At 38.1% G+C, this 16,007-nt stretch overlaps 1 protein-coding gene across 1 annotated transcript; it reads right to left on the bottom strand.

Annotated features, from left to right (window-relative positions):
• Window positions 1-4,168: 4,168 nt before the first annotated feature.
• On the bottom strand, window positions 4,169-15,716 carry LOC140162627 (sulfotransferase 1A3-like). The gene is made up of 7 exons (XM_072185900.1): window positions 15,651-15,716; window positions 13,452-13,625; window positions 12,506-12,630; window positions 7,606-7,852; window positions 5,656-5,750; window positions 4,791-4,998; window positions 4,169-4,367 (listed from the first exon to the last, which is right to left on the bottom strand). The coding sequence occupies exons 1-7, from the start codon at window positions 15,676-15,678 to the stop codon at window positions 4,261-4,263; spliced, it is 984 nt and encodes a 327-aa protein (XP_072042001.1). The 5' UTR covers window positions 15,679-15,716; the 3' UTR covers window positions 4,169-4,260.
• Window positions 15,717-16,007: the final 291 nt, after the last annotated feature.

Here is a 16,007-nt window from a genome sequence, read left to right as displayed (position 1 = left end):
AAACAGCAGAATATTCTCCATTTATCAAAACACGCGTTGTTCGACCTACCTGTGAAATAAGATTTAAACCACTTCAAGGCTGTTCCTGTAAGTCCAATCTCGCTCTCCAACCTGTTAAAAAGGATTTAATGATTTACAGTATCGAAGGCGGCACTTAAATCTAACATTACAAGGAAAACTCCTCTTTGGTTGTGAATAAATCTCATGATTTCATCTTTCACTTTGAGTAGTGCTGTCTCCGTATACTTCGTGAAGCGCAATATGCTGATTGAAACTCATCACCAAGGTTAAATTTGAGCATATGAGTACTGATATTATTAACCACACACTTCTCAATCAACTTAGATAAAAACTTGATGTTAGCCACGGGACGATAGTTCTTGAGTTCATCTGGGTTAAGAGATTGATTTTTAATAAGAGGATTCAAAACAGCATGCTTCAAAGTATCAGGGAAAACACCAGTAGAAATGGACTTGTTGATGATCTTTGTTATTATAGGCATAAAAGGTTGAAGATTGCTTTTCAGCATCCATGTTGGTACTGGGTCTAAAGCACAGCTCTTCGTTGCAGCACCATTGATGAGCTTAACCACATCCTCTTCAGACACAAGATCATATTTAGATAATCTACATATTGCAGATTTGTGCACATCAGTATTAACAACACAAGATTGTTCACCTTTAAGCCCACAATAAATTTTGTCAACCTTCTCTTGAAAGTAATTACATAACTTCTTAGCACACTCATGTGCTGGTAAAACTGTACTACACTTATTTAAGAGTCCATTAACAACTCTAAAAATAGATTTAGAGTCAGTTGCTGATTGGAGCTTTTCTTTCACATGGCATTTTTTAGCTGCTTCTATTTTACTATTAACAACTTGGTTCTGTTCAATATATATGTTATGGTAAACCTCTAAACCAGTCTTTCGCCACATCTTTTCATGTTTACGTCTTATTCTACGGGCCTCGTGAATATCTGAATTCTACTGTAGATAGCACATAAGTTTGTTATTTCATGGAATCTTTTACCATTGTTGCCAGCTGCTATCTACTGTAGATAGCACATAATTTAGTTAATTTCATGGAATCTTTTACCATTGTTGCCAGCTGCTATCTACTGTAGATAGCACATAATTTTGTTCACTTCCCTCAGGTAGCATGTGATAGGTAATCTTTTACCATTGTGGCCAGCTGCTATCTACTGTAGATAGCACATAATTTTGTTATTTCATGGAATCTTTTACCATTGTTGCCAGCTGCTATCTACTGTAGATAGCACATGATTTTGTTCATTTCACTCAGGTAGCATGTGATTGGGAATCTTTTACCATTATTGATAGCTTCTATCTACTGTAGATAGCACATTATTGTGTTCATTTCACTCAGGTAGCATGTGATAGGGAATCTTTTACCATTGTTGCCAGCTGCTATCTACTGTAGATAGCACATGATTTTGTTCATTTTTACTCAGGTAGCATGTGATTGGGAATCTTTTCCATTGTTGCCAGCTGCTATCAACTGTATAGCACATGATTAGTCTTACTTCACTCAGGTAGCATGTGATAGGGAAACTTTTACCATTGTTGCCAGCTGCTATCTACTGTAGATAGCACATAATTTTCAGTGTCTATTTCACTCGGGTAGTATGTGATATGGAATCTTTTACTATTGTTGCAGCTGCTATCTAGCTACTGTATGATTTAAGGGCTTACTTCACTCGGGTAGCATGTGATAGGGAATCTTTTACTATTGTTGCCAGCTGCTATCTACTGTAGATAGCACATGATTTTGTTTACTTCACGCAGGTAGCATGTGATAGCTTTCTACTGTAGATAGCACATGATTTTGTCTACTTCACTCAACTTGAAGGCTATTGATAAGGCATCTTTCAGATTACTTTTTTCCATGCAGCGGTCATTATACTGTATACTATAGTTTAGAGTGTATAATCTTATAACTCAAAGCTATAAACAAGTGTACCTTGTCACGAGTTGATTATGACTTTGTGTGGGCCAGGGGGAAATGACTTTGTGTGGGCCAGGGGAAAATGACTTTGTGTGGGCCAGGGGCAAATGACTTTGTGTGGGCCAGAGGCAAATGACTTTGTGTGGGCCAGGGGCAAGTGGTCCTCGTCTACAATTTTAAAGATATTGACAAAAGCAATAATGATATACAAGTATATGGCAGATAAGGGTATTTGATACGTTATACTGGCCCTATAAATGTACTTTAATAAATCATTCAATAAGTATGAACGACCGTGAGATATGTGAATATATAATAGTGTCAAAATTGACTTGTCTACAACTTAAAATATATCAGTTCCTTCCGGTCTGAAAAGTTGCAATATCTTTGCTCTTTATTGTTGATCATCTTTCACGTAGTATACAGATTAATATCACTGTACGTTTACCAATATTTTCTTTACATCACGTGGCATTCCAATATCATAAAATAATAGATGGATTATTTATACGAGCTACCTTACACATGCGCGTATTTTGGGGGGCTTTGGGGCGCCAGCCCCCGGGGTCAAAGTAGGGGCGGCAAAAACGAAGGGCGGCGGAAGAAGAAGGGGCGGTAAAAACAGGGGCGGCAAAAACGAAGGGGCGGCAAAACAAATTAGCAGAGAAAAAAGGGCGCCAAAAATTGAAAAAGCAAAAAAAAAAATTTGAAAAATGTTGCTTTTGGGACGCTACCGCCTAAAATCGTTTTTTTTTTTTTTTTTTTTTTTTTGCTCTTCACTTTTCAAACGACCGTGAAAAAATTGGGTCAACCTTTTCGGGCTGTTAAGGAAGGGGCGGCAAAATTGTTTCTTCTTCAGCCCCCCGGGGTTGGGGCGGCCACGGTACGCTACTGTTACAAAATGACAAAAAATATTTCCACATCTTTTATATCAATGACATGGTACAATTTCATTGTACATGAATAGAAGTTTTAGTATCATTAATATATAATTACTAGATTTCGCGGTTCTCGGGTTGGGTGGTTCTCGTGATAGGCCTATCTCTAATTACCCAACGCCCGTTACCTACTTACTTGTCCTGACCACATCGGAGGTCCCAAAAATACCCCGAAATTTTAGTAGTGTCTGGATGTAGGCCGTCAATTCAATCGGGAGAAATGTGAACGCAAACGGGTATGTTAATCATGTCTTTAAAATAGGCCTATTGGTACGATGAGATGCACCTGTTAGTCACTGTAATGCTTTCCGATGCTCGCCCTGCGCCCGTCGATACTCCGCAGCACTACGCGATAGCGCACCGCGCACACGCAATACGCACCGCGCGCTCGCGTTATACGCACCGCGAGCACGCGTTAGCGAGCCACGCGCACGCGATAACGCGCGGACAGAGGACGGACACGCCATAATTAGTATTAAGATGTTATCTTTGTCCTTTGATGTAGAATGTAATAGGTAAGTTTTGTACCTATGAGGGTCAAACAAGGTTTTAGGTCCATTAAGGGATCTGGAATGAGCGTTTTGAGCGTTTCGACAGTATTTTTTGTGGGACATGAGAGCACATCAGACATATTTTATTTTTTGAAATTCACGATATAATACAAATTTTATGACAAATTATTAAAATTTACATTTTTGATAATTATATAACAGTCCTCGAAGATTTTTTTCCAAAACGACCTACTTTTTTTTAGTGTACTCGCGAATTTCAAAAAATCAAAATTATTTGATATCAGAAGGACGTTCTTCGTATTCAGAATGCAATTTGAAATGTCTGATGTGCTCTAATGTCCCACAATAAATACTGTCCAAACGTCCATACCCCATCCCTTAAGAGGGGGTCAAAAAGTTTTGCTTCACGAAGGGAGGGGAATACTGATCCCCAGCACTACTATGACTAAAATGATTGGTACCGGTACCCATCAGTTTCTAGTGATTATGGACAAGACTGCCTCCTCATCAAAATGCCGCATAAGATCCACCAATTTATTTTAGATGTGATAAAAGGTTATAAACTATTAATTCTGGTCATTCCAAGAAGATCATATAATGTTACATTTGGAAGAAGCGGGCTTTTCAATAAATAGCGAAACCAATGCATATCAATCAAGGATTCAAGGTCCAGGCCAGTGGCGTAGCGTCATAGGGGCATGGGGGAATTTTGCCGAAAAATGGCCCCCCCAATCATGGTCGGTGCCCCCAATGTGATAACCCACGCTACGCCACTGGTCCAGGTCAATCGTAAAGGCTTTCGGGAAAGTTTCGGAAATGGGAACTATGGCAATTCTTTTTCCTTCAATATTCAAATGTCAGTCCAGTTCCTTCCAATTTTTCCATTATGAGAGCGTCCATCTTCTCGTTTTGTGCTACCGTAAAGAGATTCTTCCAACCGCCAACTTTTCCTGTATTCAAAAAAACCATAACATACTTGTGAAATAATATTGTTAAGAGCTCTGTAAACCCGACAGCACGTCAGATACACCAATTTGCATTCTGAATACGAGGAATGTCATTGTGATATACGCGATATAATGCAAATTTTATGGCAAATTATTAAAAATTGACATCGACAGTTCTCGAAGTAAAATTTATGAATCGAATGATATGTACTTTAATAAACTGTATGTAGCTGGAAGGAAAAGCCGGCCATTAAAAGTTTGACCATTTGTCGATTGAGCTAACTTGACTGCTACAACATGTAGTTAAGATGAGCGCAATCGCAAATGAATTCAGGATTTACCGAAAATATTACTTGTTTTAGTGAGAAGGGTGATCCGATCAATAACCTCATTCTCATATTTAAAATAGCCCAAAGGGTTACTTACCTTTCCGCATAAATGACATTGCTGGCTCGTCGTCCGGCGTGTCTTTTCCGTGGCCTTTCATGACGAGTTTAATCACAGTATCGGGGTTGGTCTGTGGGTTTTGTTTCATGTTTTCAAAACTACAATGTTCCACAATACCATCTATGATATCTTCTGTAAACTCGTAACCTAAAAAGTTGGCGGTTTTTTGTACGACCCCTTTCAAATCCTGTAGAGAAGATATGTACATTTGAGAACATCAACTTAACGGAATTATCATCGTCGTCAATCATCATGCTCATCCTCCTCCTCCTCCTCCTCCCCCTCCTCCCCCTCCTCCTCCTCCTCATCATTATCGTCGTCGTCGTCGTCGTCGTCGTTGTCATCATCATCATCACCTATATCAATGACATCATCATCATCATCAACATCATCATCATCATTATCGTCGTCGTCATCATTACATCGATCGTCGTGGTCGTCATCATCATTATCATCATCATCCTCCTCCCCCTCCTCCTCCTCCTCCTCATCATCATTATCGTCGTCGTTGTCATCATCATCATCATCACTTATATCAATGACATCATCATCAGCATCAACATCATCATCATTATTGTCGTCGTCATCATCACATCGATCGTCGTGGTCGTCATCATCATTATCATCATCATCATCACTACACTATACATACCCGTTTCACCGTACCGTGATTTGAGAACATCAATTTAACGAAATTATCATCGTCGTCGTCGCCAATCATCATCATTATTATCGTCGTTGTCGTCATCATCATCACCATCATCATCACCATCACCATCACCATCATCGTCATATCATCATCATCATCATATCATCATCATCATCATCACTACACTGCACATACCCGTTTCATGTCCTCAAATTTAAGAAATAGTATATTTGCTTCGTGACGTTTGTTCCAGAAATACAGATAATGCTCCCACCATGCTCCGCTGTACACTACGTGAAAAAGTTGGAAATAAGTAATCACAACAATAATTACAAAAGATGTGAAATCAAAGAAATTTGATGCATTTAATTTAAACACAAAGCATAAACGCACGAGCAAAGTGTATATTTTTTGTCTCGCGCTTCAACGCACCAGAAGACTTTTTTACTCGGGGAGCTAGAAGCACCGTGTTGCATCCCCAACTAAACCAAACTAACTTTTTAGGTTCCTGAGATGACCCCAAAACATAATCAGGATGTTCCCAAAAATATACACTGGGCCCCGAGGGGGGTCCAAGATTTTGAAAATATACTGACTCTTGGGACTTTTATTTCTTTAAATCAGCTTGAGTTTATGCTGGACTCTTTCACTGAGCTAAAATGTTAGTTTGGTTCAAAAATAGTATTCATATGGTCATTTATAGTGATTACCTGCATTTGGCGGCCATTTTGGGCGCCATTTTGAAAATACTTGGAATCTTGGGACTTTTTTTTCTTTATATCAACCTGAGTTTATGCTGGGCTCTTTAATTAAGCTAAAAAGGTTAGTTTGGTTCAGAAATTGTATTCGTCATTTATAGTGATTATCCGCATTTTGGACGCCATCTTGGAAAAAACCCTCGGGGCCAGTTCATATTTTTGGGAACATCCTGATTATGTTTTGGGGTCATCTCATGAACCTAAAAAAGTTGGATTGGTTTAGTTCGGGAGGGTGTGCAAAGGCGGTGCTTCTCGCTCCCCGAGTGTTTGCAACGGCGTAAGTTTGCGGGTAGAACCTTGTTTTGAGATGACCTTGCGATCGGCGAATAAGGGTAACAAACTTGTTTCTCTTCCCATAGCAAAAAGAAAAGGTATCGGTATAGTTCCGGCTACTATACGGGATAGTATCCGGTAGGTATTCTGGAGCTATCCGAAAGTATCTGCTAGCAGATACTAGTTGGATACTAGTATCGGTATAGTGGTACTATTCCGATACTATTCCGATACTAGTATCTGATACTATAGTATCGGAATAGTACCCGCTTTCAGCTGGCGCCAATCCATGTCACATGACTAATTAGAATAACTGCCATATCGTTTGGAGCCAAATTGCTATACAGTCAAGGAATGAGTTCCTCTGATTCAAAGGATAATATATACTGCTGTACGAGGAATTGTACAGTGTGTTCTATTTCTGGGCTTCACAATACAGGTATGATTGTATTGGGTGACAGTTTTTGAACAGAACTTTATATTTTATCTAAATTTAGTATAAGCTTATCGTACAATGTAGGCTATATCAAACCACAGAGTATGTTGAATTCTGCACCCAAGACAAAATGGTGCTCAATGCATGCAATAAATGTGAATGTGATGTATATTATATGTTTTTAGCATGCAATTGAGCATTCATAATGTACATTTTCAATTGCTTTTTGTCGCAAATTTCAATGCTGCATAATCAATTGCTACACATTTCCCATTTAATGTATGTACAACTATAATCATTTGAAATTTTCCAGTGACCTTGTCCATACACCATGTAAATCTCTGGACATATCTCTATGACCATATTTGGGCAAAACAATTTACATGCGAAACAAATAGTATCAGACACTATCCCGATACTAGTATCAGGTACTATCCCGATACTAGTATCGGGCACTATTCCGATACTATTTATCAGTGTCTCCCAGTATCAGTATCGGATACTATCCCGATACTATATGTCCATATATGGACAAAAAATTTGCATGTGAAACATATCCGGATACTATACCGATACTAATATCCCACTAGGTAGCGGGTACTATTCCGGTATTAGTATCAGAGACTATCCCGATACCTATTATATTTTGATATGGGTTTTTATCACAAAGTGACTAACCATTTCCAGAACAGAAATCGTTGAAAAAATCCTCCCACGTATCATAGTGTGTAAAACTTGCTGGGAACATCAGGTGAAAGTAATAATACGACACAGCAACATCCTTAGGGTTCCTAGCGACGTAGACAATCCTAGCCTTCTTCTTCATGATATCAGGTGGCAATAGATGTCCTGGTAGGTGAGATTTGATGGTACGAGGAGACTTCATTCTGCTCATTAGTTTCATCTTTGACGGTATTTTGACGTCCTGCAATGAAACATAATAATGATTGCTGCATGCTTAGATCAAAAGAGATCCAAGCTGCGGCGCTATATCGATCGCTACAGTGAGGACAGCGTGAGCTCGGTACCTGCGTAAGAGTCTATTCGACAAAGGTGATTGTGAATATGTAATGATATGAATGAGCTATAGACGAATCCAAGTAGCCAAGTCATGGTCAGGATTTGGTCGGACATCTTTGGGTAGCCGCTAGCACCAAACTGGTGCTTTGAGCGTCCAATTGTGCAAATAAAAGCCGCCTAACACCTAGAGAAGATGCAAGGACGAGGAGGGTTAATAGAATAATAGCTAATAATATATATTTAAATGGAGATAATTCCGCAGGTAATCCCGTCGCATTCTATTCATAGACCCTACATAGTGCTTTTGTTCGCAAGTACATCAATGCATAGATACCGCGTGTAGTTAATCCGATTATTATGTCACTTTAACAGCGAATAGACCATGCTGTGTGTTTTGTCGAAGGGAACTGTATTGTGTTATTCTTTTGTCTGCCTGGACGTGTTTTCGCGGAAGGTGTAAAACGGGTGATGGAATGCAGTTTAAAATTTCCGCCAAGGCCGAATCATTTCACATTTTGAGTGCATTGTAGCCGACGGCTACCCAACTAAAGGCTGCTAGTCAGGTGTAGGAATGCGTGAATTTAGATTCGTCTATAATGTGACATAGCTACGAAAAGGATGATTGACAGCGCCATATATGGTTCATTGGGCGAAGCCATTATGCCCATATTATGCTGTTGTTGTACAGACGTCACGCTCTGCGAACGGTACAAAAAGGTGACTGATTACGGAGTGGCGGCAGGCAGATTGCGCTATCCTCTGACCCTGACTGTTTGTCACGTAGACATACCGTGACCTGGGTAAACACGTACAGACAGGGGATGCGACTGTGCCAATTTGTGTAGAGTACCGCTAGCCTGATCTACAGGCTGAGTCAAAAAGAAGTAAACTCATGTTTGAGGGACTGTAACTCGAGATCTGCATGGAAACTGCTAAAAATAAAAGCATCACTGGAAAGAGCAAATTTTACACGTCTAAATAAAAGAAAGAATTGTTGCAATTGCTCACAGCAAACTCAAGTTATACTCATTTGAATACAACCACCCATTTTTGTAGCTGCACACGGCTGATTGATTTTCATCCGTTTCAATTTCGCCGAATCAGCAAAGTACTAACAGGATTTATTGTTGAAAATACAACTTTTGCTTTTAATTAATATTCAACAAAGTCCATGACGGCACTATAGTTTGTAGGGATACCAATTCAAGTCTTTACGAACGATCCGACAGAAGCTTGATTGGGGATTGTTGGGTAAAAGATTGAGCTAATCTTTGGTCTTGCTGTAACGCATGCCTAAGTCTAGCAATGTTCACTTGTGATCTAGCAGTTCGTGGTCTGTCTGAAGCTTCCGGCTGTCTGTTCCTTAGTGTACCATGTACATTGCAATAGCTTGTTCACATTCTTACATACTGCTCCCTTACATGAAACCCGGTTAGCTGTAGGAAATTGGAGACGAAAAAGACGCTGAACTTCGGTGGGACTCTTAGCTTCATGATACTTCGTCGACAGAAACGTGCGCTCCCGTGCGGTAAATTGTGGTGCCATGTTGTCATTCGGCCCGTTTTATTATAATGTAGTGCAACGAGGTAATATTCATATTGAAAAGAGCCCTTTACCATATAGGACTTATTGATCGAAACCACACCTGCCACAGAAATTTATTTGCATTTGAATATCGCGCCTTACCAATCAATATAATAGGTAGGCCCCTACTTGGGAAGTGAAACCGTGTGCAGCTACAAAAATGGGTGGTTGTATTCAAATGAGTATAACTTGAGTTTGCTGTGAGCAATTGCAACAATTCTTTTTATTATTTAGACGTGTAGAATTTGCTCTTTCCAGTGGTCTTTTCATGTTTAGCAGATTCTTTACAGATCTCGAGTTACAGCCCATCAAACATGAGTTTACTTCTTTTTGACTCAGCCTGTAAGTAGAACTTACAAATATTCTTCGGCTCTCCTGTATGTCATAGTAGAACCTTGCATGATTCTACGAAGAGCTAAAGGCTTCTGAAAAGGCCAGAAAGGAACCATTTAAAAGGTTATGTAAAGACCAGGAAGAACCATTGCCATTTTAAGGTTAGCAACTATTTTAAACTGTTGCGATTTGGTAGTTCACTGCACAGCACCTTGCGAATGGTACAGGTAGTGAGCTTTCATAGCGAGTGTGTAGGAGAATTCAAATATCACAGATATAGGCCTACTTTTGTAGGTCCGGTGGTTCTTGAGTTATGTTGTAAAGAGGACTGAAACAACAACACTTTTGTAAAACGTACATAACACATTAACACCAATAAATCAAGCAAGTTTTTAAAGATATATGATTTGTAGAATGAACTTTTGCAAAACATCAAAGCGTTATATTTCAATAATATATTGATTTAGATAATGAAAATCGATTGTTTTTTACTGCTTCGATCAACAATACCTGGTCTACCCTTAAAGAAACCTTTCCTCTTGATGAGGGTTGAGTACAATATTATCGTCAGGGTAGCACTTACGATAGTTTTGCATAATTTCTGACTATCGTAAGTACTGCACTTATACGATAGCCTTGCACTGAACATAAATGAGTTTAGAATACAAGTCTTACATTCTGTACTCATTTTAGGTTGAGTGCAAGACTATAGGCCTATTGTAAGTATACCACACTTACAATAATCTTTCACTGAAAAGATATGAATTTAGAATGCAAGACTATCGTACGCATGATAAAGGTCTAAGAACGTTTCATTCGTACTCAAATATAAACTGATCCAAATAGTTTCCATTTTGTAGAACACATGTAGACTAACTGTTTCATTGCCAACGCTATCTCATACAGGCTGTATCAAAATAAATGATCAGTTGGTTTTGGTGATTATTAAAAAGTCCGCTTCTTCCCAATTCAACACAGAGAATCCTCCTGGAATGGCAAATATAGCTTATAACCGTTTATCACATTTATCTAACAACAAATGGTGGATCTTATGTTGCATTTTGATGAGACAGTTGTTATGTGATGTGCCCTGAGTAATTTAAATTTGATTATCTATCTTTGTTTACGATTAAAATCTATTTCATGAGACATTTTAGGAAATCCATTCTCATGCATCAAGTTGATCAAAAACAAATTGAATCATTTCTAATTTTGGATACCTGGGAATCCCCATTTCTAGAATGTTCATTGTGCTGCGCAACTGAGAAACATCCCTTGAGATTGTAAAATGAAAATGACATCATGTTGGGAAAAACCCACAGGAAGTGATGTAATGTGAAAGGTTAGTGTTTAAAATTATTCTTGGGAATTTCTCAGATTACATCATATATTGTGAATGAAGTAATTGGCTATTAATAGAATGGGACTTTTTGTTTAGTATATAAGAAAATGTAAACACAATTCTTCACAGTATTTAATATAGTGTTGTAGTGGGCTAGTAACAGTGTGCTTACAGTCCATTTCCTTCATTGAAAGGAAATTACGAACCAGAAATATTGTAAGTAGTCAATGCACTACTATGTAGCCAGTGATATCGAAGAATATCTAGAATACGTCAAAGTGCGTACCTCTTCCAAGAAAGGAATATATTCTTCTGTCGACTTGCTAAAGTTTATGAAACAATACATCTGTCAATGTAAGTGGAAACAGGGGGACAAATGCAAGGCAATGCAGACCTGTTTTCCATTGTTAGAAATTGTGCGGAAGGTGAAAAGAGCACCATTTTGGAGATCATAGTCAATAGTGCGAGGAATCTATGCAACGGATATAAAAGTCTTCAGTGGTCTTCGCTAAACAGTGATCTTCGCAGGACAATTGAATCAGGCTATATATACATCCAGGACATTGAGAAATTGAACTTGACAATCAACAACAAGAAGAAGGCTGCGTGGATAAATAACTTTGCTAAATAGTGTATGTATGTATGATTGATTGTATTAATGTTAATTAATTGTGTTAATGTTGACTCACTAAAGTATTGTTAAACAATACTTTTCTTTTGATTAAAAGACTCAGATATTGTTAACTTAATTAAACAATGTGTTTTGTTGTGCATTCTGAAGTGGGAAAAAGGTGTTTTGGCCTTGAGTCATTAACGACTCGTAACAATATCTTTTCCATAATCACTAAAAACTGATGAGTCCAATAATATTGATACAGCCTCAGATATTGTTAACTTAATTAAACAGTGTTTTTGTTGTGCATTCTGAAGTGGGAAAAAGGTGTTTTGTCCTTGAGTCATTAACGACTCGAAACTAAATCTTTTCCATAATCAATAAAAACTGATGGGTCCAATAATTTTGATACAGCCTGTGCTACACTTTAAGGAAACCGAATTAGGGACCGTTCACAAACACTTGTAAGGGGGGGGGCTGATGCAAAAACATTTTATCGCGAAAATTTTTCGGCCCCCCCCCCTTTACAGACCTCAAATAGTTCAGCCCCCCCCCCCTTTTGACATGAAAATTATGGGTCAACCCCATAGAAAAGCATATAAACTCAATTTTTCCAGGAAAATTTGTGGTCATTTTTTTTCAGGGCCCCCCTTAGGAGGGTCAAAAATTTGTGAACGGTCCCTTACCTTGGTAGATACGAACGTATTTTCTTCCATGAACGGCACACGGAACAGGACATGACTCTGATTGACTTTTTCTAAGTCACCCTTATGGCAGATGGCCGACACAATTGTTTGTGTCCATGTGGTCCCTGCAATAATGATATGATAAATAATATGATAATAATAACAATAATAATAATAATAATAATAATAATAATAATAATAATAATAACATTAATAATAATAGTAATAATAGTAATAATAATAGTAATAATAGTACTACTACTACTACTACTACTACTACTACTACTACTACTACTACTAATAATAATAATAATAATAATAATAATAATAATAATAATAATAATAATAATAATAATTTTCGTTGCGTTGGGAAAATCGCCTTACCTCATTAGTCAAATACAAATCGCTCGTCGCTCATCGATGGAGTATAAATTCAGCTTAATTCTTTTCCTGGCCCTAAAATGACCAGTCTACCATTAGTTTTGTCAAGGACGAATTCCAAGCCCATTTGACCCAGATGGGTAATCAGTTACATCAGATGACCATCTTCAGTGCAGCTTTCCAGGATGTAACCTTCGCCTGCAGTCAAATGTTGACAGTTGGTAGGCCTAACAAGTATCATGCTGCATATGGACGTATATTTTTGGCCATTGTATGGTTAAATTAGTTATAACACTGTAGCCCCCTGCCCTATTTCAGTTAAAATGTTGGTTATGGACTGCTGATAATATCGAGTTTTCGTTTTTGACGATGGATTATTCTGCAACGGTAAATTGACACCATGTGCGCATGCGTCACTACTTGGGTCAAATTTGCGTTGTTGGTAAAACGATGACTTTTCGAAAACGGTTATGGTAATTAAATTTTATCGTCGCAGAGCTGGCCTACTATCGTCGTCGAAATCGAAAACTCGACAATTAATGCAGCCATGAGTAATGATTATTACCTGCTTTCGGATACGAATCAATAAACACGTCATCACTGCGAGCTTCAAACGTCTTTACTGCGTTAACTGATTCTACCATAGATGTTGAAAATGGTATTCCTTCTATGACGGTCATCTTGAACTCTGCAGCATCAGAAGAAGGCCATAGTCCTCCCTGTTCTATCAGTTTGTTTACTGTCAACAAATGTCAGGAAAATAAGAAATGGGTTTGTTTATGCATGGTTGGGTACTTCCATTAGAGAATGAATTTGGAGAAAACCTTCTGATAATTACAAACACTCTTTGATGTATTACTGAGCTCAATCATCTGAAATTACTGGAGCGTGAGCCACCCAGGCTGGTGGCTCAGTATAGTATTTTATTAACAGAAGGTTTTCTCCAAATTCATTTCCTAATGATCATCATCATCTTCATGATCTTGGGCAAGCGAAACCATTTTGTTTGGCCGCAGCATTCATTCAGTATCTGCCAGGAGGGGGGGGGAGGGTGCTGGTGCCACCCTAAGAGATTATAGTAGCTTTTAGTTAAGTTAGGATAGGAGATTAAGATTTCATGCACGGGTTTATAACTGAAGCGTGCAGTGGAAAAAGTACTCGCCAAAAAATAGTGTTTTGATGAAAGCTAAATTAATACGAGACAGCCGTAAATACCGTGGAACCCCGTCTACAAGCATATATAGTGTGCTTCTGATGAAAGCTACATTAATCCAGTCGCCATTATGGAGTTTGAGCAAATAAATTACGGATCCAAGCATATACACACAAGTATTATTTTAAGACCGATCTATTGTATTGGTATATTAACGCTTGCTTCGAATCATGGAAGAAAGAGATAAGAAGGAACCACAACGAACACATTCACTTTGTCCACTCCCTTTACCGACATTTAATTGACATTGTTATTCATGAGGATTTACTTTGATCAATACCCCGCGTTAAATAGGTGATTGGTATTGTACTCTATGTATTTGCATGTCTTCTGGAGCGTGTCTGAAGGATGATTTGAACTAATGACCTTCCGTGCAAGCACTCTATAGGATTTTCTCTAGTGACGTGATCATCGGTCATTGATGGCCTACATCTTTTTCTTCCATTTCGCCCAATTTTCCCGAACTTTGATGACTTTTTTCTCAGAGTTGGCAGTCTTTGGCACTGAAACGAGTTAGCTAGTTACGATTATACACATATAAACTATTAAATTAAACAGGTTTCATGTACCGGACTCAACCGGAACATTGTGCATTATTTAAGAACATTTTGCATCTATTTTTCATCGAAAAAGTCACCAAAATCTTACCTTATTTGCTAAAGATGAAACTCAGCAAATAAACGGCCGATTTTGATGACCTTTTCGATGTGTTAAAGGACATTTTCTACACAACACGATCAAGAAAACAGTTTGACTGTAGATCCCAAAACAAAGCTACTATACATGTTCAGAGCATCAGTGAAATTCCATAATCTTACTTCTGGGTAGCGTTTGTTTGTTCTTGGATGGGTTTGTTATAGTTTTTTTTCAGTAATGATTTCGCCAAGCATCGATCGCGGTAAATGGATCATACATGAAAGTAAGTACCATTGATAGCTTTTCTTTTCATGCGTCAATGGATAAGCGGATTAAAACTTGGCCGATCGAAGTCGTTGTGGTTCCTTCTCATCTCTTTCTTCCATGTTCGAATTAAAAGCTTTTATAAAAAACACTATATATGCTTGTAGACGGTGTTTTACGGTATGCCAATACAATAGATTGGTCTTACAATGGTATTTGTTTGTATTATGTTTGTATCGGTAATTAATTTGCTCAAATTCCATGATATTATAATTTTATCGATGGATGGCGTCTGGATTAATTTATCTTTCATTAAAAGTACTCTTAGTGTTTGTAGACGATGTTTTACGGTATAGCTTGCATACATTAAAGCAATATTGCAACAATTGCAGAAAAGTAGATTTGTATTCCACAAAATGTTAGTTTTTACTGTCAGACACTTTTAAATTTGAAACGAACAAATGAAGCAAAACAAGGAAATTTGCTATATAGTTCCAGTGCCGATGTCCGATGCGTGTCACTCCGTCGGGCGTGACTGAGGTTGGTCAGACGGTACTGGGTCGTCTTGATGCGTTATGAACATCCCACGCCGGGACAGCACGTTTACGCGTTCGACTAATACGCGTTCAACTCAACTTCGACTATACTTACATGTTTCTGTTCCCAAGACTTCCTCCATTTTACTTATCAATATCTTATCACTATCTGAAAAAAACAATATCTGGAAAAAAGCAAAAAGAGAAAGAAAGAAAGAAAGAAAGAAAGAAAGAAAGAAAGAAAGAAAGAAAGAAAGAAAGAAAGAAAGAAAGAAAGAAAGAAAGAAAGAAAGAAAGAAAGAAAGAAAGAAAGAAAGAAAGAAAGAAAGAAAGAAAAGAAAGAAAGAAAAGAACGAACGAGAAAAGAGAGAGAATGAAAGAAAGAAAGAAAGATGCTTCAAGAATATATATCAGGCGGCTGCTTAATCCTAAACGACCTCTGGAGTGAGATAAGTTTTGATCATTAAACAAC

Source organism: Amphiura filiformis, chromosome 10 (assembly GCF_039555335.1).
Source record: "Amphiura filiformis chromosome 10, Afil_fr2py, whole genome shotgun sequence".
NCBI lineage: Eukaryota > Metazoa > Echinodermata > Ophiuroidea > Amphilepidida > Amphiuridae > Amphiura > Amphiura filiformis.
This window is presented reverse-complemented; position numbering and strand designations above follow the sequence as displayed.

What these genes read in the sequence shown, in the direction of transcription:
- LOC140162627 (XM_072185900.1), bottom strand. Translation starts at nt 15,678, where the DNA reads ATGGAGGAAGTCTTGGGAACAGAAACAT. An exon ending in TGATTCGTATCCGAAAGCAG is followed by an intron (nt 12,631 to 13,451) that starts GTAATAATCATT and finishes TCATTATTGCAG; the next exon opens with GGACCACATGGACACAAACA. An exon ending in AATTTGAGGACATGAAACGG is followed by an intron (nt 4,999 to 5,655) that starts GTATGTGCAGTG and finishes TCTTCTCTACAG; the next exon opens with GATTTGAAAGGGGTCGTACA.